General features: G+C 61.3%; 3 protein-coding genes across 10 annotated transcripts in view; all 3 read left to right on the top strand.

The window, feature by feature from the left end:
• The first annotated feature begins 259 nt into the window (after positions 1-259).
• SFTPC (surfactant protein C) lies at positions 260-2,353 on the top strand. 3 transcript variants are annotated; one of them, XM_071454662.1, is made up of 5 exons: positions 260-597; positions 699-848; positions 967-1,107; positions 1,187-1,297; positions 1,780-2,105. In XM_071454662.1, the coding sequence occupies exons 1-5, from the start codon at positions 553-555 to the stop codon at positions 1,840-1,842; spliced, it is 510 nt and encodes a 169-aa protein (XP_071310763.1). In that variant the 5' UTR covers positions 260-552; the 3' UTR covers positions 1,843-2,105. The 3 variants fall into 3 exon arrangements, with proteins under 3 accessions (XP_071310763.1, XP_071310764.1, XP_071310762.1); XM_071454663.1 differs by having other exon boundaries at positions 266-597; positions 1,643-2,105; XM_071454661.1 differs by having other exon boundaries at positions 273-597; positions 2,027-2,353.
• A 1,997-nt stretch (positions 2,354-4,350) lies between these two features.
• LOC139603799 (uncharacterized) lies at positions 4,351-5,788 on the top strand. The gene is made up of 5 exons (XM_071454739.1): positions 4,351-4,587; positions 4,817-5,206; positions 5,296-5,391; positions 5,464-5,574; positions 5,693-5,788. Exons 1-5 carry the CDS (start codon positions 4,351-4,353, stop codon positions 5,786-5,788), a joined length of 930 nt encoding a protein of 309 aa, XP_071310840.1.
• A 7,023-nt stretch (positions 5,789-12,811) lies between these two features.
• The window catches only part of BMP1 (bone morphogenetic protein 1), a 31,176-nt gene continuing 23,610 nt past the window's right edge, over positions 12,812-20,377 (top strand). For 2 of the 6 annotated variants that reach the window (XM_071454805.1, XM_071454807.1), the window contains exon 1: positions 12,819-13,124. In XM_071454805.1, coding sequence (XP_071310906.1) covers positions 12,986-13,124 — 139 coding nt within the window. In that variant the 5' untranslated portion in view covers positions 12,819-12,985. Of the gene's footprint in view, positions 13,125-20,377 lie in introns of all 6 variants that reach the window. The other 4 variants (XR_011683820.1, XM_071454806.1, XM_071454804.1 and 1 more) reach the window with 4 other exon arrangements.

Below are 20,377 nucleotides of genomic sequence, written 5' to 3' on the forward strand. Positions count from 1 at the left end.
CGCAGAACTCGGGGGGACACGGCAGGGGTGACGCCCCCCGGAGCGGCTCCCCCAGCTCGGCGCTGCAGCGCTGCCCCCCCAGCTCCAAGCCCTGGGCACACCGGGCACCCACCCACGCCGCGCCGGGCACCCGTCCGTCCCTGGCACCCATCTCTCCCATGCCAGGCGCCCATCTGCGCCGTCCCTGGCACGGTGCCCTCGGGAACAATGAGTGCAGCCAGCTCCTTCCCCGCCCCGGGGGGGCTCGCACAGCTGCCCGTGCAGAGCCAGGGGTGCAGCCGCCCCCGGGACGTGCTGGGCCCCTCCTGCCACAGCCCCGGGCCGGGTGGGGAGGGTGGGCACTGCCCGCTGTTTGCCTTGGCACCGCTGCCGGACAAACGCCGCGGAAGGGCCCTCGGTGGTTTTCTGTCCCCTCCCTGGCTCTTTGCGGGCTCGGCAAACAGCACAAGTGGCACTCGGCAGCTGGAATGGTCCCAGCCCTCCCCGGCCCACCCGGGATCCTATAAATGCCCCCGGGCCCGGGCTGGCAAAGGGACAGGAGCACACGGAGAGATGGAGGACAGCTCTAAAGAGGCGCTGATGGAGGAGGCACCTCCGGTAAGGAGCACCCAGCACCCGCCCTGGCCGAGGTGGGGCCGAGCCCCCGCTGCCACCCCCGGCGCTGGCTCAGCCGATGCTCCCGTGTGTCCCCAACGCAGAGGTACACGGAGTCCCCGCGCCTGCCCTGCATCCCCCACGAGCTCAAGAGCCTCCTGCTGATGGTGGCGCTGGTGCTGGTGGCCCTCGTGGTGGTCAACGTCACCTTCCTGCTGCTGGGACTGCACCTCAGCGAGTCCCACGCCGAGACGGTGAGGGCGGCGCTGCCCGCGGTGCCACCGGCCCCGGGAGGGGCTCTGGGGTGGCACCGCGGTTTGTAGGGACGGGTTCGGCCCCCGCAGATCCCTCTGAGCCCTCTCCCCCCGGCAGGTGCTGCGGATGAGCATCCAGGGGCTGGATGGCGAGGGGAGCCCCCAGAAGCTCGCCGTGAGCAGGAGGGAGAGGAGCGGCACCTTCGCGGTGCGGGATGGGCTCAACGGCTCGGCCGCGGTGGTCTACGACTACAGCAAGGTGCGTGGGGACACGGGGACATGGGGACCTGCGTGACACCGCAGCACCGTGCGGCTGAGCCGGCTCTGTCTGCCACCAGCTGCTGGTGGGCTACAGGTCCTGGCGTCACCGCGCCTGCTACATCACCCGGGTGGACAAGGACAACTTCCCGGGGCTGGACGCTGTCACCGAGACCTTCCAGCGCCGGCAGGTGAGGGGACAACTGTTTGGTGGAGATAACTAAAAACTCTACAACTTCGTGAAAGTTGTAAAGCCGGTATGTTTATTACAGCATGTGGAGATTACTCTCCCTAAAAGACAAGGGGACCTCTGGGAACTTCAGGTCTCTTTTTATCCCCCTCTCAAATACATATGCACACAATGTCACAATAGGTTCATACATATTCATTTTTATGAATTTCTCGTGATATTTGCTGCTCGTTCTTCTTTATCTGAAAAAATTCCTGGGTCAGGTTGACCTGCTCTCACAGCAGTCTCTGTCTCTCTTTATCACTTTTTGTCTCCTCCCCCTTATCTCTGTCCTTCACTGAAGCAGTTTCTCTGAGCCTAGGCTTTGCAGTCAGGCTACATAGCCATGTTTTCCAACCACAGACTCAAAGATGTACATTTCACCTAAATCAAAATGGATTTCTACTAAATCAACTACTAAATCAATGGATTTCTACTTAATAGATTTCACCTAAATCAAAATGGATTTCTACTAAATCAACTACTAAATCAATGGATTTCTACTAAATGGATTTCACCTAAATCAAAATGGATTTCTGCTCTGGATGATTTCTACTCTGGAGAATTTCTCCTCTGTCTCACAACCCCGCTGCCACGAGGGTGGAGCCGCACCAGGCTCAGCACAGCCTGGGGAATGCGGGGCTGGGCTTTGTCCCTCTGCGGCTGCTCTGCTCCGCTCTGTGTCCCGCAGGGTGAGGACGTTGGGGACAAGGCCGTGCCCCTGGCTGACCGCTCCATCCTGGGCACCACCATCAACATCCTCTGCAGCGCCGTCCCCGTGTTCTGGGCGTAGCAGCAGCTCCCAGCCGGATGGGACAGCGACATGGGGGTGGCACTGTCCCCCACTGTCCCTTTCCAGGCGGGAATCTCTCCTCCTCCTCCTCATCCCCACCCCGGGGACAGCCACCCCGCCCAGTGTCGCTCGGCACCGCGGCTTTCCCGCTGCTCTCGCCATAAAAAAAGCGGGATTTTCTTCGGGATTTGCTTCTGTCTACAAAGTAAAGCCTGTGTCCCCGCCTCCAAGTGTGCTCTTGCCCTTCCTGGGTGCTGGGGACAGGGACAAGGTGTCCCAGGGGTGTCCCCTTGTGGGGTGCAGGGTGGGCAAGGGAATCCCTCGTGTTGGGAGGGAGCAAACACCGGGGGGCAGCAGCACAACGGCACACGACGGTCCCATTGTCCCCAGCTGGGCCCTCCCATTGTCCCCAGCTGGGCCCTCCCATTGTCCCCAGCTATGCCCTCTCAGTGTCCCTAACTGTGTCCCCCCAGTGTCTCCACCTGGGCCCTCCCAGTGTCCCCAACTGTGTCCCCGCAATGTCCCAAACTGTGTCCTCTCATTGTCCCCGACTCCATCCTCTCATTGTCCTTACCTGTGCCCTCCCATTGTCCCCAACTGTGTCCCCCCAGTGTCCCCACCTGTGCCCTCCCAATGTCCCCACCTGTGTTCCCCCAGTGTCCCCTCCTATGTCCTCCCCTTGTCCCCAACTGTGTCCTCTCATTGTCCCTACCTGTGTCCTCTCATTGCTCCACCTGTGCCATCCCATTGTCCCCAGCTGGGCCCTCCCATTGTCCCCAGCTATGCCCTCTCAGTGTCCCCAACTGTGTTCCCCCAGTGTCCCCAACTGTGCCCTCCCAACGTTCCCAACTGTGTCCTCTCATTGTCCCCAACTCCGTCCTCTCATTGTCCCTACCTGTGCCCTCCCAATGTCCCCACCTGTGTCCCCCCAGTGTCCCCTCCTGTGCCCTCTCATTGCCCCACCTGTGCCCTCTCATTGTCCCCAACTGTGTCCTCTCATTGTCCCCAACTCTGTCCCCCCAGTGTCCCCTCCTGTGCCCTCCCATTGTCCCCAGCTGTGCCCCCTCAGTTTGGAGGATGGAGGGTGAGGACAGAGGAGCAGCCCCTGCCCTTCCAGCCCTTCAGGCACAGCTCCCAGCCCTGTCCCCTCCTGGTGCAGCTGGGGACAGAGGGACAGTGCCATGTCCCCAGTGGGAACCAAGCGTTACCCACAGACACCACGATCCACTTGCTCCAGCTCCAGCTCCTCCTCATCCTCTCCCTTTTCCCACCCATTCCAGCCCCTCTTGCCCCTTCACCAGCTGGGAGCAGCCTTTGGGGCCACTCCCAAGTGCTGCACTGAAAAACAGAGGAGCAGCGAGGCTGGGAGGGGAAAAAGAGACCCCTGGAAGTTGATTTGATCTTTCCAGAGCTGCAAACTCGGTGTTGTCCCCAAAATCATCAGCACAGGCAGAGAGCAGGGTCAGAGCTCTGGGGGGTGACAGGGAACAGGAGGGACACTGCATGTGCTGACTCAGAGCCAGCAGCTCTGCTTCCCAAAAAACCCTGACCGTGATAAGGAGCTGGGTCAAGGGGGTGCCATGGGCCAGGAAAGGTGATAAGGGCTCCCGTGGGGACAGAACAAACAGCCAGGAGCCACTCAAGGGACTCTCGTGGCCCTTGACACCCTGGGAAAAGAGGCAGTGTTCACCCCCCCCATCAGTATTGGGGGTGTTGGGGGTCTCAGGGGGGGCTGGAGGGGTCCCAGTTGCAGGAGGAGCTCGTGGATGGGCAGAACCATGGCCCAGCAGTGTCCCCCTGCCACCTGAGGGGGACATGGTGGAGCTGGGACCCCCTAACCCCAAAAAATCCCCACTATGGGCACCTCTGGCAGCCCCAACAGCCACCAGCAGTGCCTGAGCAGCCTCGGGAGCAGGAATGAGGGTCAGGGACACTCCCCACGCCACAGTGACCCCGCTCCCACCCCATCCCTGTGGATTACAGGAAATATTTCACGTCCTGTTTGCTCCTTGCCACATCAAGCAGCTGCAGGTGCCCGAGCTGGCAAAGGGACACGAGCCAGCTCCCACCCTGGGCACAGCCACGGCCGGATGCTCCACCCTGGAGGGTTTGTTTTGGCCCTGCCATCTCGCTCCTGGGCAGCAGAGAAGTCCCCGTGCCTGGGGACAAGGGTCCTTGACCCAGTGGCCTTGGAGCCTCTTGAGCTGCAGGTTCCCAGGGGGATGCAGCTGGGAGTGGGCGCGCAGCAAACACCGGTGGAGTGGTCACATGCCAGGGCCTGGCTGCACCCCAGGGCCACCAAACCCTCCACAGGGTCCCCACCCCAGTGCCCCAGTATAAAGTTCCCAGTCCCTGCAGTCAGACTGGGCTGGGAATGGGAGGAAGAAGAGGAGGAGGAGGAGGAGGAGGAGGCAGCAGCCATGGAGAGCAGCATGAAGCAAGTGGTGCTTGAAGAGGAGGTGAGTCCCTGCAGGGTGGCACTGCCACCCCGGGGTGTCCCTGCAGCCAGCTGGGCACAGGGCTTTGCCCAGGCTATCCCAGCAAGGCACCAGTGCCCAGGGTGAGGTGTGGACCGTGGGATGCTGCATTCCCAGCGCCCAGGGGCAGCGGGATCAGGGCTGCAATCCCACCCTCAACCTCCTGCATCCCCCAGCTGACCCCAAATCCCCCATTTTCCTGCACCCCCAGGACTCGGGGAACGGCTGCTGCTGCCCAGGCTGCTGCTTGCCCTGCGCCACGTGCTGCGCCAAATGCTGCACCAAATGCAGCTGGTGCTGCGCCAAATGCTGCACCAAATGCAGCTTGTGCTGCGCCAAATGCTGCTGCCTGCCCAAGTGCTGCCAGTGCCCCAAGTGTCCCAAGTGTCCCAAGTGTCCCGGCTGCGCCAGCTGCTCCGGCTGCCTCAAGAAGTCGCTGTGCTTCGTCCCTCGGCTGCTGTGCTACCTGCCCCGCAAGCTGCTGAGCTGCGGCCGCCTGCGCTGCCTGCTCATCGTGGTGGTGCTGCTGGTCCTGCTCGTGGTCATCATCGCCGGCGCGCTGCTGATGTGGCTGAGCGTGGAGCAGCGCCACGCCGACACCGTGAGTGCCACCCCCAGTGCCATCAGCAGCACCCCCATGCCAGGGGAAGCGGCTGCTGCAGGCTCTGAGATGCCCCTGGGTCCCCTCAGGTGCTGCGGGGCCGTTTGTGGGAAGAGGACGCGGCCACTTTCTACCTGGACAGCGGGGACGGCAACGCGGCCACGGTCATCTATGACTACAGGAATGTGAGTGGGGGGCTCTGGGGACACGGGCAGGGGGAGATGGGATGAGGCTGAGCCCGGTTTGGCTTCCAACAGCTGCTGGTGAGCTACAGAGCCCGGCTGCACCGCGCCTGCTACGTGACCCGAGTGGACAAGGACAACATCCCAGGGCTGGACAGCGTGGTCGAGACCTTCCAGCGCCGGCAGGTGAGGACCTGGCTGGGTCTGGGGGAGCTGGGGGGCTCAGTGCCTTGTGCAGCCCCTCCCTGAGGGGAGGAATGATGAAGATGATGATGAAGGATGTGCCTTGTCCCCCCTTGCCCAGGCTGAAGACAAGATCTCGGTGCCCCTGGCTGACCGCTCCCTGCTGGGCACCACGGCGGGCATCCTGTGCCGCCTCCTCCCGGTGTACTGGGCTTAGCAGGGGGGGCTGCGGGACCCCCGCCCACCCTGCAGCGCCCCCACAGCGCCAGCTTCGCCTGGCAGCGCCCCCGACGGGCACGGCCCCGCTGGGAGCATCGGGGCCGCCCCCGCCGTGCCCACCCGAATTTTGGGGTGCGGGGGGTGAGGAGGGGGCCGGGGGTGGGCGCTGGGCCGGGGGCGGGGCGGGGGTGTCTGCGCTGGGCCGGGGGACAGCTGGTTTGTCACTTAAGTCTTCTCAGCTTCGCCAAACCCGAGTGCAAAAATGAGCTTAAAACAACATGACATTTAAAGAAAAACACAATTCTCCGTTCCAGTTCTTCGCTCCCCGCCAGCTCCCGCCTTCCCCCTGCCTTAAAAACGCCTTGAGGGGCTCCAGGCTTGGATTTTGGGGGAATTTCTGTCGCTGCCCCCGGGCGTGGCTGCCTGACCTGAGCTGACCCGGGGGGAAAAATGGGTTTGTGCTGTGCCGGGCTGGAATAAAGGAACCAGAATCAGGTCTGGGAGCTATTCCTGGAGACAGCCTGTGCCGAAAGCAGCGGCCACCAGACGCTGCCCGAGGACAGGGATCGTTAGCACCGGGTGATTTAGGACAGGCCGCTGGGATCAGGAGCTGTCAGCATCAGGCATTGGAAGAATTGGGAATTATTGGGGTTTTTAAGATGAGGGAGCTGGTGCTGGGGTCATTATTCAGCTCAGGTGTTGTTAGGACAGGAATGCTGGCACTGTTAGGATCAGGAATTATTGGGATCAGGATGTTGGTGTTGTTAGGATCAGGAGTTATCAGGATCAGGCATTATAAGAATTAAAATTTATTGGGGTTTTAGGATGAGGGAGGTGGTGTTGGAATCAGGCAATATTCAGCTCAGGTGTTATCAGGACAGGAATGCTGGTACGATTAGGATCAGGAATTATTGGGATCAGGATGTTGGTGTTGTTAAGATCAGGAGTTGTTGGGACTGGGATACTGGTGTTATTGGGATCAGACACTATTAGGACTGAGATGCTGGTTCAGGATCAGAAGTTATAATGAACAGGATTTTATTAGGATCAGGCTTTATTAGGATGGGATCAGGCATTATTCAGATCGGGTGTTATTAGGACAGGAATGCTGGCACTGTTTGGATCAGGAATTATTGGGATCAGGATGTTGGTGTTGTTAGGATCAGGCACTATAAGAATTAGAATTTATGGGGGTTTTAGGATGAGGGAGGTGGTGTTGGATCAGGCAATATTCAGCTCAGGTGTTATTAGGACAGGAATGCTGGCACTGTTTGGATCAGGAATTATTGGAATCGGGATGTTGGTGTTGTTAGGATCAGGCACTATAAGAATTGGGATTTATTGGGGTTTTAGGATGAGGGAGCTGGTGTTGGGATCAGGCATTATTAGGCTCCTAATAACATTCCTGTTATTAGGACAGTAATGCTGGCACTGTTTGGATCAGGAATTATTGGGATCAGGATGTTGGTGTTATTAGGATCAGGAGTTGTTGGGACTGGGATACTGGTGTTATTGGGATCAGACACTATTAGGACTGAGATGCTGGTTCAGGATCAGAAGTTATAATGAACAGGATTTTATTAGGATCAGGCTTTATTAGGATGGGATCAGGCATTATTCAGTTCAGGTGTTACTAGGACAGGAATGCTGGCACTGTTTGGATCAGGAATTATTGGGATCAGGATGTTGGTGTTATTAGGATCAGGCACTATAAGAATTGGGATTTATTGGGGTTTTAGGATGAGGGAGCTGGTGTTGGGATCAGGAAATATTCAGCTCAGGTGTTATTAGGACAGGAATGCTGGCACTGTTAGGATCAGGAATTATTGGGATCAGGATGTTGGTGTTGTTAGGATCAGGAGTTGTTGGGACTGGGATATCGGTGCCATTGGGATCGGGTGTATTGGGATCAGACACTATCAGGACTGAGATGCTGGTTCTATAAGAATCAGGAGTTATAATTTTATAATAAGGATCAGGACCACGATTTTATTAGGATCAGGCTTTATTAGGATGGGATTCTGGCATTATTAGGACCAGGAGTTATTGGGATCAGGACACTGAACTGGAGGCTGAGATGAGGAACACAGAGCAGCCCATCCCATCCCAGCAATGGGAGCCCACCCCCCCAAGTGAGGACCACCAGCCCCACTGACCCACACTGCCCCCAGCCCCTTTCCCCCCTGGCACCAGGGCAGCTGCTCCTGCAGCCAGCTGGGACCTGGGGCACCCATCCAGGGCCTCCTGCAGCTCCAGGGCGTCCCCTCCCAAACCCTCCCTGACCCCCAGACCCCCCCAAGGCTGGAGCAGATGGAGGAGGTGACAGAAAGTTGGCAGGGCCAGGTCCTTGTGCAATAATTCCCATTTCCGGAGGTTTGCGGCACAGCGGGGACCTCGGGGGTCCTGGCAGGGGAAATCAGAGTGAAACCCCCCTGCAGATGATGGGAGTGAGGGGTCCCATCCCTGGGAGGAGGAGCTGCCACCCTGCAGCCCCCCTGGGCTGTGTGACAGTGGCCACAGGGCACAACCCAGTGCCAGGCTCTCACTGCACGGGCACCTCCCGGGGTCACCAGTCCTGGTTCTGTGGGGAAAAGGTGCTGGGAACACCCAGGGCTGCTCCTTGTGTGCAGGTTCTGGGCATGGACGAGCTGAGGATGGGACCCAGGAATGCTCCTGGCAGCTCCTGGTGTCCCCCACCCTCACGGCTGCGCCGGTGCCAGGCCTTGGCATCGCCCACTGACGTTCCAGGGTGCCAAGGAAGCCCTGCAGGGAAGGCAGGGTGAGGTAGGAGCTCTGGAATCCGTGTGCCTGTGCCAGGTGACATCTCCCAGGGCTCCTGGGGTGAGGACATTCCCATCCTGATGCTCAGGCCCCCACAGCTCCTGGGATGAGGACATTTGTGCCAGGTGACATCCCCAGGGCTCCTGGGATGGGGACATCTGTCCCAGGTGACATCCCCCCAAGGATCCTGGGATGGGGACATTCCCATCCTGATCCTCAGGCCCAACATCCCCCCACAGCTCCTGGGATGAGGACATTTGTGCCAGGTGACATCCCCAGGGCTCCTGGGATGGGGACATTTGTGCCAGGTGACATCCCCAAGGATCCTGAGATGGGGACATTCCCATCCTGATGATCAGTCCCCATCCTCCCCACAGCTCCTGGGATGAGGACATTTGTGCCAGGTGACATCTCCCCAAGGATCCTGGCATGGGGACATGCCCATCCTGATGTTCCGACCCTGCTAGGTGACATTCCCTCAGGGCTCCTGGGATGGGGACATTTGTGCCAGGTGACATTCCACCAAGGATCCTGGCATGGGGACATTCCCATCCTGATTCCAGGTGACATCTCCCCAGGGCTCATGGGGTGGGGACTTTCCCATCCTGATGCCCAAGCCCAACATCCCCCCTGGGCTCCTGGCATGGGGACATTCCCATCCTGATGCTCAGGTCCTTCCAGGTGACATCTCCCCAGGGCTCCTGGGATGAGGACATTCCCATCCTGATTCCAGGTGACATCCCCAAGGATCCTGAGATGGGGACATTCCCGTCCTGATGGTCAGTCCCCATCCTCCCCACAGCTCCTGGGATGAAGACATTTGTGCCAGGTGACATCTCCCCAGGGTTCCTGGCATGGGGACATTCCCATCCTGATTCCAGGTGAAATCCCCAGGGCTCTTGTGATGGGGACATTTCCGTCCTGATCCTCAGGCCCAACATCCCCCCAGGGCTCCTGGGATGGGGGACATTTGTGCCAGGTGATATCCCTGGGGCTCCTGGGATGAGGACATTCCCATCTTGATGTTCAGGTCCTTCCAGGTGACATCTCCCCACAGCTCCTGGGATGGTGACATTTGTGCGAGGTGACATCCTCCACCAGGGCTCCTGGCATGGGGACATTCCCATCCTGATGTTCAGACCCTGCCAGATGACATTCCCTCAGGGTTCCTGGCGTGAGGACATTCCCATCCTGATGTTCAGGTCCTTCCAGGTGACATCCTCAACCAGGGCTCCTGGGATGGGGACATTCCCATCCTGATCCTCAGGTGACATCCCCAAGGATCCTGGGATGGGGACATTCCTCCTGATGCTCAGGTCCTTCCAGGTGACATCCTCCACCAGGGCCCCTGGCAGGGGGACATTCCCATCCTGATTCCAGGTGACATCCTCCACCAGGGCTCCTGGGATGGTGACATTTGTGCCAGATGACATTCCCTCGGGTCTCCTGGGATGAAGACATTCCCATCCTGGTGCCAGGTGACATCCTCCACCAGGGCCTCTGGCATGGTGATATTTGTGCCAGGTGACATCCTCCACCAGGGCCCCTGGCATGGGGACATTCCCATCCTGATGCCAGGTGACATCCTCAACCAGGGCTCCTGGCATGGGGACATTCCCATCCTGATGCCAGGTGAAATCCCCAGGGCTCTTGTGATGGGGACATTCCCATCCTGATCCTCAGGTGACATCCCCAAGGATCCTGGCATGGGGACATTCCCATCCTGATGCCAGGTGACATCTCCACCAGGGCCCCTGGCATGGGGACATTCCCATCCTGGTGCCCAGGCTCCTGTTCCAGGTAGGGCTCCAGCTTGCAGTGCTGGTGCCAGTGTCCTGCAGGGTGCCATGAGCCCAGCCTGCAGCTGGATTTTGGGGGAATGTTTTGGGCGTGGGAAAAGCTCCTGGGCCCGGCCGGGCTCCCTGGGGCGCTCCGTGAGAAAGGGGAGATCTCAGGCTGGACAGCCACGGCTGGACCCTGACATCATGGATTGACATCATCCAGGGACTCCAAACATCCTCCCCAGCCCCAGCACGGGATGAAAACAAAAAGGATTCCAAAAGTTTGTTTGTTTTCTTGGGAGATGGGCTCCAGGCTGGAGTGCAATCCAGAGGTTGCTCCCCAAATTCCCGTCCCTGGGATGAGCTGAGTGACCTGAGGGGCAGAGTGGGGACACAGCCAGCCTGCTTTTCCAGGGTTTATTTATCTGCTTTGAGGAGGAAAGAATTGCTGGCTGTGGGTTTTGCAATAAGGAGGAAAACATCCTGGGATGATCCTGATGGGGGAGGAAAGCGACACAGAGATGAGGGGTGAAGGAGACTCTGCCATTCCTGGGGGAATGAGCCAGGCCCTGGATGCAGGAGATCCCTGAAAGTGAAGAGAAAGGGGATTTGGGGGCTTGGTAGGCAGGGAAGGAGCAGAGCCTGGATGCTGGTGTCACCCAGTGTGTCCCTGTGGAGGTCATCAAGCACAGGAAACACTTAAAATCCTAAAAAACAAAGTTCATGCAAGTCTGGGAGTGCTGTGAGAGGAGAGGGATGGGTTTGTAGGAGCAGCACGGGGCGAGCCAGATCCTCCTGCAGCATTCCCAGGCTGGAACGCCCCAGGCAGGGCCACTGCAAGGGGACAGGGCTGTGTCTCTGTGCCTCGGCCACCCCAGGGGATCAGTACCAGGGATATGGGACAGGACAGGGGGAGACTGGGATCTGTACTGGGAAAAATGGAACAGGACAGGGGGAGACTGGGATCGGTACTGGGATATGGAACGGGGCTGGGGGTATGGGATGGGACCAGGGGAGACCAGGATTGGTACCGGGGAAAACGGAGCAGGACCGGGAGAGATCGGGATTGGTACCGGGGATATGGGAAGGAACTGGGGGAGACCGGGATTGGTACCGGGGAAAACAGAACGGGACAGGGGGACAGCGGGATCGGTACCGGGGATATGGGACAGGACAGGGGAAGACTGGGATCAGTACTGGGGAAAATGGAACAGGATCAGGGGATAGCAGGATCAGTACCGGGAAAATGGAACAGGGCTGGGGGAGACAGGGATTGGTACCAGGATATGGAACGGGGCTGCGGATATGGGATGGGACCAGGGGAGACCGGGATCGGTACTGGGGATATGGGATGGGACTGAGGGAAGGGAGACTGGGATCGGTACCAGAGCAAATGGAACAGGACTGGGAGAGACTGGGATTGGTACTGGGGAAACAGAAGAGGGCAGGGGGAGACCGGGTCAGTACCAGGGAAAACGGAACCAGGGGAGAGCGAGATTGGTACTGGGGATATGGGATGGGACTGAGGGAGACTGGGATCGGTACCGGGAAAACGGAACAGGGCTGGGGGAGACAGGGATTGGTACCAGGATATGGAACGGGGCTGCGGATATGGGATGGGACCAGGGGAGACCAGGATCAGTACTGGGGATATGGGATGGGACTGAGGGAAGGGAGACTGGGATCGGTACCAGAGCAAATGGAACAGGACTGGGAGAGATCGGGATTGGTACTGGGGAAACAGAATAGGGCAGGGGGAGACCGGGTCAGTACCAGGGAAAACGGAACCAGGGGAGAGCGGGATTGGTACCGGGATATGGGACGGGACCGGGGGAGACCGGGATTGGTACTGGGGATATGGGATGGGACTGAGGGAGACTGGGATCGGTACCGGGAAAACGGAACAGGACCGGGAGAGACCAGGATCGGTACCGGGGGAGACCGGGATCGGTATGGGGGAAAATGAAACAGGACCGGGAGAGACCGGGATCGGGACTGGGGAAAACGGAACAGGACCGGGGGAGACCAGGGTCGGTACCAGGGAAATGGAACGGGACCGGGGGAGACCGGGATCGGTACCGGGATATGGGACGAGACCAGGGGAGACCGGGATTGGTACCGGGGATATGGTCCCGGAGAGAGCACGATCGGTACCGGGGATATGGGACGGGACTGGGAGAGACCAGGATCGGTACCAGGGAAAACGGAGCGGGACCGGGGAGGCTCGGCACGATCGGTACCGGGATATGGGACGGTACCGGAGAGAGCGCGATCGGTACCGGGGGATACGAAACGGGACCCGGAGGGTGCGGGACGGGACGGGACGGGGCAGCCCCGGCGCGGGGGCTGCGGAGGGGCAGGAGCGGGGGCTGCGGGCCAGGTCCCCGTCGCCTCCGCCCCCCCCGGCGCTGGCCCCGCTCCGAGCCCTGCGCCCGGGGGTGCAGGGGCCGAGCTCCGCGCTTGAACCCGCCCCCGCCAGATCTCATTTCCCTAAAAAAAAAAAAAAAAAAAAAAAAAAAAGAAGAAGAAGAAGGGAGAGAGAGCGAGGGAAAAAAAAAAAAAAAAAAAAAAAAAAAAGCGAAGAAGGGAAGGAAAGAGGGAAGAGAGGAAAAAAAAAAACGCCGGCCGGAGCCATGGCCGGGCTGCGGAGCTGCGGGCTGCTCCTCTGCCTGCTCCTGGCCCGGGCCCTGCGCTTTCCGGACTATTCCTACGTGCTGGAGGAAGAGGAGGAGGACGAGGAACCCCTGGACTACAAGGACCCCTGCAAAGCCGGTAGGAGCGGGGGGATGCGCGGCCGGGCGGGCGGACAAAGGGGAGCGCGGGGGCCGCGGCTGCGGGAGTGAGCGCGGGGGAGCGGGACCGTGCCCCGCACGCACTTGGGGGCTCCGCAGCGCCGGGCCCGGGCAGTCCCGGCCGGGCGGGCTCGGGGGGACGGGGGGAGCAGCGGGTCCCGCTCCGGGGTGCAGCTGGTTGTACTTAGGGTGAGCAGCGGGGGGGGCTGGCCCCGCGCCCCGCTTTCCCTGCCCGCTCCCGGCTGCACCGGCAGCTGTCAAAGGCGGCGGGGAGCCCCCAGCCCCCCATCGCAGCCCCCCTCTGCATCCCATGCCAGCACCCCCAGCCCCTGAGCCCACGCTCTGCAGCTCTTGGCTTTCCCCCTCTCCCCCAGCCCGCGGCCAAAGCTCGTCCCCCCCGGGACACCCGGGAGGTGCCACCGCGGGCTGGGGTCCCTCCGTGCCGGGATAGGGGGTTCGGAGCTGCTCCCCAGGTTTTGGAAGGGCTGGGAACAAACTGGGTGCTGCGGGGGGCAAATCCTCGTCTCCCAGTGCGAGCTAAAGGGGATGGAAGGATTTGGGGAGGGGGGAAACTGAGGCACGGGAGGGCCGTGCAGGGCTGAGGCTGCTGCGAGGGCCGGGGTCTGGCGGGGGATCACGTTTCTCTGTACTGGCATTGTCTGCGCTGCAAGGCGGCTGTTGATATAACTCTGTCTACACGAGGGCTTTTTTCTGGCCAAAAATCCTTCCCTTCCTGCCCTCCCGGGCTGAAACAGCAAAGCTTGCAAAACCGTCCGGGCAGAGCCGGCTGGAGCCTTCCCCCCGCTCCCGCTTCCTCCAGCTGAGCGCCGGGGACGAGGCTTCCCCGCTGTCCCCTCCTCGCCCCCCTCCCGTGCACCCCGAGACCCCCCCTCGCCTCCCGGGCCGGCTGTTGCCCCCTTCCCGTTCCCGTCCTGCCTTTATGAGATCCCAATGGGATTAATTTCATTACAGGAGCCGGGGGTGGGGGACGAGGGGGGGGGATCAGGCCCTGCCACGCATGGAGCGAGCCGGGGATTCACCCTCGTTTGGCTCCACAGGACCGAGATGATGAAATTCCATTTTCCGGGGAGCCAGAACCCGCTGGCATCCTCCTGACCCCCCCTGGCATCCCATGCGAGGGTTTGGTTCAGTTTTGGGGTGTTGAGACCCCTCCCCGAGCTCCGGGCAGCGCCAGAAACACCAAAATTTTGCCACCGCCGCGGCTGCGGGGAGGGAAAACACCGGGAGAGGGATTTGTGTTCCTCGTGCCAGAGGTATCCTGAGGCCACCGGCTGCCCGCGGCTCGCCGGCCACCCCGGTGATGCCACCCCGCTGATGCCACCCGTCTGCAGCGGTGCCAGCGGAAGGGGAAGAGCCTCCCGTGCCGCCGCGTCGCTTCCAAGGATGCCAAAACGGGAAAGCGCAGGGAGATGCAGCCCTTGGAGCAGCCCCCGGGCGGTCAGGGAGGAAGGAACCGGTCGTGGCCCCGGTTTCCCTTCACCCGGTCAGGTCTCGGTGCCCGGGAGCGGCCGCCGGGTCAGATCCGGGTCGGATCTCGGGTTGGGAAAGGCGCTGGAAGGGCTGGAAGGGCTGGAAGGGCTCCCAGCTGTGCTGGGACAGCGGCCCCGGGGCTCGGTGGGGCTCATCCCCCCCACCCGGGGCTGGCTGAGCACTTTGGGGGTGGCATCCGAGACCCCCTGGGTGCCCCCAGCACCGGGGGGATGCGGTCGAGCCCATCTTGTACCCCAACTCAGCTCCACATCCACACTTTGGGGTGCTTGGCTACACTGGGGGGCTGAAACCCCCCTGTCCAGTGTTCCTGTGCAGAGCCCTTGGGGGCTCACACAGCCCCCCCAAAGTGGGGGTTTGGGGGGGATCTCCTCTCCCAAACTCCCACGGGGAGCTCAGCATCACCTGCGTGGCACAACCGCGGGACAGACGGACGGGGCTGGGGGGTCTGAGCCCCCCTTGCCGGCTGTGGGAGCTTCCCAGCCGTGCCTGGAGTTCTCCAGCCGCCGGGATTTCACCTAGATTACACTTTCCAGGCGTAGCCAGCCCAGGCTACTGGTTGCAGTCACACTTGTCAAGCTGCCCAAAAATATTTTCCAGCCGTTATATGTCACTTATTCATCATGCCGGGTAAAAATCCACCCGCGGAGCCCGGGGCCGGCGGGAGGCCTGCGGTTCAGGGCTCGGCAAAACCTTGGAAAATCTCAGGCCGATCGCGGGATCTGCTTTATCTTTGTGTAATCACCCGTTCGGCGCGGCGGCATCCTCCGGCGGGGGCCCGGGGTGCCACGGCGGGGCCGGGGGCTCGCTGCTCGCTGCCCTCCCTTCCCCGGCTCCTGGGAAACGCCTCGGTTGCTGATTCACGCCGGCGGGTCGTGCCCAGGGGGGAGACGGCGCTTCCTGAGGCTTTATCCGGGCTGGGAAACACATGGGCGGCAAGGATGGGGCGGCCCCGGGGAGAGCCGGGGAGAACAAAGCGGCCGGGAGGGGATGCGGGGAGAGGAGGGAGAACGGATCGCCGTGGGCTTTCCCCGAAATTTCTCGCCGGGAAGGGAGTTTTCCGGGCAATAACGCGTCCTCCAGCTTGCCTGTGGCTGTGCTGAGGATTCTTGGAGGTCTCTGGAGAGAAAAAGGCTCCCTCAGCATCCCAACGAGCCGTGGGAAGAGGAGGTCCTGCTCATCACCTGGCCAGGGGCTGCGGGAGGTCACTGCGGGCACATTTGGAGTGGCAAACTTGGCACAGTGAACTTGAGTGGGAAACTTGAGTGGTAAAGTTGGAGTGGCAAAGTTGGAGTGGGAAACTTGAGTGGCAAAGTTGGTGTGGCAAACTTGAGTGGGAAACTTGAGTGGCAAACTCGGTGTGGCAAATTTGGAGCGGCAAACTTGAGTGGCAAAGTTGGAATGGCAAATTTGACATGGCAAACTTGGAGTGGAAAAATTGGCATGGCAAACTTGAGTGGCAAAGTTGAGTGGCAAACTTGGAATAGCAAACTTGGTGTGGCAAAGTTGAGTGGCAAACTTGGAATAGCAAACTTGGCATGGCAAAATTGGCATGGCAAACTTGAGTGGCAAATTCGGTGTGGCAAACTTGAGTGGCAAACTTGGAGTGGAAAACTGGGAGCAGCAAACTTGAGTGGCAAATTTGGCATGCCAAACTTGATGTTCCAAACTTGAGTAGCAAATTTGGCGTGGCAAACTTGGCATGGCAAAGTTGGAGTGACAAAGTTGAGTGGCAAACTTGAGTGGCAAACTCAGAGTGGCAAACTTGGCCTGGCAAACTTGGAATGGCAAACCAAGCTCCATGCATGTGGGAAGACAGTGGAACACCCCAAGGGTTTGTCAGGGAGCCAGGATCAGGGAAGGGACGGGGTTAACCCCTTGGGAAGGGGTTAAGGTGTGCTGGGAGGGGGATTGTGAGGACAGGAAGCACAACAGGGGGGATGTTTACAGCCAGAGCCCCTGGGAGGATGCCCAGAGGTCTGGGAGCCCTTTGGCAGGGACAGGGACAGGGACAGGGACAGGAGAGCCTCATGTGTGTGGGGTTGGCTGTCAGGGCCTGTTCCCGTCTCCATTCCCTGTCCCTGCTGCCACCAGGCTCCTCTCCAAAGTGACACCAACCCCCCCCGACATCCCCTTGGCAGTGCAATTCCCAAATATTTTCCTTTGCAGCAGCTCTCCCTTTCACAGGGACTGCTGCTCTTGGCCCGGGTTGTGTTTTCCTCGGTGACCTGGCTGCAGAGGGGATGAGGGGAGACCTCACTCCCTGCACACAGCTCCTTCCATCCCGGGGCTCCGCCGTGCCTCAGCCTTGGCATCCTCCACGCCGAGCCCTGGCCGAGGCTCTTTCCTCCTTTTGCTGTCACGGAAGAGCAGCAGAAGGAAAAGGCTCCCCTGGCGTGCTCCAATCATCCCTCCCACTCCCAGCCTGCCCCCGACGGAAGTTTCCTGCCCCTGGAATTCGTTTGCTGCCCGGGATGTTTATTGGAGCCTCCGCGGTGCTCATTTCATGGCCCGGAGCAGCAAAGGGCTTGGTTGGAGCCTGAACGCCGCTGCCCAGGGCTGGGGAGGGAATTTGGCCACGGGTGCTCAGGGAAGCGTTGGCGGAGGGAGGATGCGCCTTGCACCGGAGGGAATTCGGGACTGGGATCATCCCTCCAGCGTGGATGTTGTGCTGGAGCTTCTGTGCCGTGCCCACAGCCCCGGGCATCCCAAAACCACCAGCTGGGATAAGGATGCTCCAGGCAGGAAGCAGGAGGTGGGGGATGGCAATGAGGGATATCTGAGCTCTTGGCTGGTGCTGAGTGCTTCTATCCCCCCGTGCCTCAGTTTCCCCAAGCCTGCACAGGGGCCGTGATCTGGCCTGGCTCCCAGCCTGGCCTCCCAGCCTTGAATTCCTGCTTTGTGCCTGCCCTGCTGCTCGGAAGGTGCTCTGGGAAAGCAAATACTCCTCGGGCCGGCGTTTACAGGCTGGCGGCTCCCTCTGTCCCGCCGCCGGCGAGGGGCACCGGGAGAGGGGCTGAGAGCTACCGGGGGGCGGGAGAGGGGCCGCGTCCCCTCCGTGAGTCCCGGGGGGCGGGAGAGGCGCTGCTCCCCTCCCTCTGTCCCCGGCTCTCCCTGCAGGGACCCCGCTGCTCCCCCCAGCCCCAAAACCCCGGGATGCTCCGAATCCTTCCACACCTCCCCCCCTGTCCCACCGCGGGCAGCGCAGCCCCCAGGGCTGGGGGGACCCCGCAGAGCCGAGGGGTCCCCTCTGGCCGGGCCGCGGCCCCGGCGCGTTTGGCCGCGCAGCTGGGCCGGCGTGCGGGGGCGAGGGGCGGTGCGAGGAGCATTCCTCACATATTTAAGGGCTCCGAGAGCCAGTGGGACGCTGCTCCGGTGGCTCCGTGGCTTTACAGCCCGGGATGCACCTATTGGAGATCGCGCTTCCATCCCGGTCCCGGCTGGGGCAGAGAGGTTCGATCCCTGCTTCCTTCCACAGCCCAAACGCTGCCTGCACAGCCAGGGACGCTCGGGACTCGCACAGGGTTTGGGATGATCGGGATGGAGCTGCTGAGGGAACGCTGGGCTGGGCTGATGCTGCCTTTGAGGGTCCCTCCTGTCCCTCCTGCTCAGGAACCTTCCAGCTGCACAAGGGTGAGGGTCCATCCTGCCCAGTGCCTTCAAGGGCTGCTGAGACCTGCATGAGGATCTTGGGTGGGACCTTCACAGGGATGAGGGTCCCTCCTGCTCAGTGTCCTTCAATAGCTGGTGACACCTACATGAGAATGAGGATCTTTGCCACCCTTTGGTGGGATCTTGGCAGGGATGAGGGTCCCTCCTGCCCAGTGTCCTTTGAGACCCATATGAGGATCTTTCCCACCCTCTGCTGGGATCTTCACAGGCATGGGGGTCCCTCCTGCCCAGTGCCTTCAAGGCCTGGTGAGACCCACAGGAAGATGAGGATTTTTCCCTCCATTTGTGGGATCCTGGCAGGGATGAGGGTCCCTCCTCAATGTCCTTCGAGGCCTGGTGAGACCCACATGGGGATCTCTGGTGGGATCCTGGCAGGGATGAGGGTCCCTCCTCAATGTCCTTCGAGGCCTGGTGAGACCCACATGGGGGTCTGGGGTCTCTGGTGGGATCCTGGCAGGGATGGGGGTCCCTCCTTGCCCTGCTCCACTCCCGGAGCCTCCTCTGCCCCAGGCTGCCCTGCAGTGTGATCCTGTGCTGTTGATCTGCCCAGGCTTCCCCTCGGCTCTGTTTGCTTTTCCTGGCTCCCAGAACACCTCGTTTGTGTCCTGGCCCCTTCCCAGCGCCTGTTTCATCCCATTTCTCCTGCACCAGAGCTCCCAGCCTTGGTGGGGCCCGAGGTCAGGCTCATCCCAAACTCCCAGTGACACCAGAGAGGTCAGGCCCGTGGCTGCCCCTGCACTGCTCACCTCGCCCAGGGGAATGCTGAGCTCCTGCATCCCGGGCAGGGAGCAGAGGGACCCAGGAGGATCAGGATGGGCTGCTGAGGGGCTTTGGCCCTGGTCCGAATGAAAAACCTTGTTTGTCTAAAGCTTCAGCCCCGGGGTTACGTCAGCGTTCCGAGAACCCGAAAGAAAACACAGCACAAAAAGTCAAACAACAGAGGAGGGCTGAGCTATCTCCGCCTGCGGGGGGCGGGGGCAGAGCTCCCGAAGTGCCGGCGGTGCTCTGGGGGGCGGCCGGGATGGAGCTGGGATCATCCATGCCCCTCTCCCCTCCGTCACTCCCGACTGCTCCGCGCCCCACGCCTGCCCTTGGAGCTGGCACCGCGCCCTCCTCCCCGCTGGCATCGCTGGCACCGCATCCCCCACCCCTGCTGGCACCGCCGCGCTCGGACCTTGCCCCCGGGGCCTCTGTGGCTGAGCAGGGAGCAGCCCCTGCGGCTCAGCCCGCGGTGTCCCACGCTGGGAGCAGCTCAGGGACACCAGGGTAGCTCCAGGGGGGGGATCTGTGTTCCCTGTTTGGGGTCTCTCGGGCACCGAGCCCCGGCGGGGTGAGGGGATGTCCTGCAGGGGCTGTGACCCCTCGGGGGGTGTTTCCTCCTTGCCCTCAGGGCCTCTGCGGCAGAGCAGCCCCTGTGGCTCAGCCCGCGGTGTCCCAGGCTAGGAGCAGCTCAGGGACACCAGGACACCTCCAGGGATGGCTGGGGACCTGTTTGGTCCCTGTGTCCCCTGGTTTGGGTGAGGGGATGTCCTGCAGGGGCTGTGACCCCTCGGGGGGTGTTTCCTCCTTGCCCTCAGGGCCTCTGCGGCAGAGCAGCCCCTGTGGCTCAGCCCGCGGTGTCCCAGGCTAGGAGCAGCTCAGGGACACCAGGACACCTCCAGGGATGGCTGGGGACCTGTTTGGTCCCTGTGTCCCCTGGTTTGGGTGAGGGGATGTGCTGCAGGGGCTGTGACCCCTCGAGGGGTGTTTCCTCCTGTTCCAAGCTGGGCTGGGATCACTCCTGCCAAGAGAGCCTCGAGTTTGCAGAGGGTCTCCCTCACTTCCAGGGCGTCCCCTTTGTTTGCAGAGGGTCCCCTTGGCTTGCAGGGTGTCCCCTCCACCTCTCCCACACCAATGAGTGGCAGCAGCGTGGCTCTGTCCCCAGGGAAGCCCCTCGGGGACTTTAACGGTGTCTGGGGGCTTTTGGCGAGCAGAGACCCCCCCCTCCCAAAACACCCACGTGTCACCTCATTCCACGGGTGCACAGGGAGAGAGTGGGAGGAGGACGTGACC

This window comes from Agelaius tricolor, unplaced genomic scaffold (assembly GCF_023055355.1).
Source record: "Agelaius tricolor isolate 1412-34295 unplaced genomic scaffold, bAgeTri1.0.p SCAF_41, whole genome shotgun sequence".
Lineage (NCBI taxonomy): Eukaryota > Metazoa > Chordata > Aves > Passeriformes > Icteridae > Agelaius > Agelaius tricolor.

Coding starts and splice junctions, on each gene's coding strand:
- SFTPC (XM_071454661.1), top strand. CDS start 553: ATGGAGGACAGCTCTAAAGAGGCGCTGATGGAGGAGGCACCTCCG. Junction 598..698: donor TGATGGAGGAGGCACCTCCG/GTAAGGAGCACC, acceptor TCCCCAACGCAG/AGGTACACGGAGTCCCCGCG. Junction 1,298..2,026: donor AGACCTTCCAGCGCCGGCAG/GTGAGGGGACAA, acceptor TGTGTCCCGCAG/GGTGAGGACGTTGGGGACAA.
- LOC139603799 (XM_071454739.1), top strand. CDS start 4,351: ATGCAGCTGGGAGTGGGCGCGCAGCAAACACCGGTGGAGTGGTCACAT. Junction 4,588..4,816: donor AAGTGGTGCTTGAAGAGGAG/GTGAGTCCCTGC, acceptor CTGCACCCCCAG/GACTCGGGGAACGGCTGCTG. Junction 5,207..5,295: donor AGCAGCGCCACGCCGACACC/GTGAGTGCCACC, acceptor GGGTCCCCTCAG/GTGCTGCGGGGCCGTTTGTG.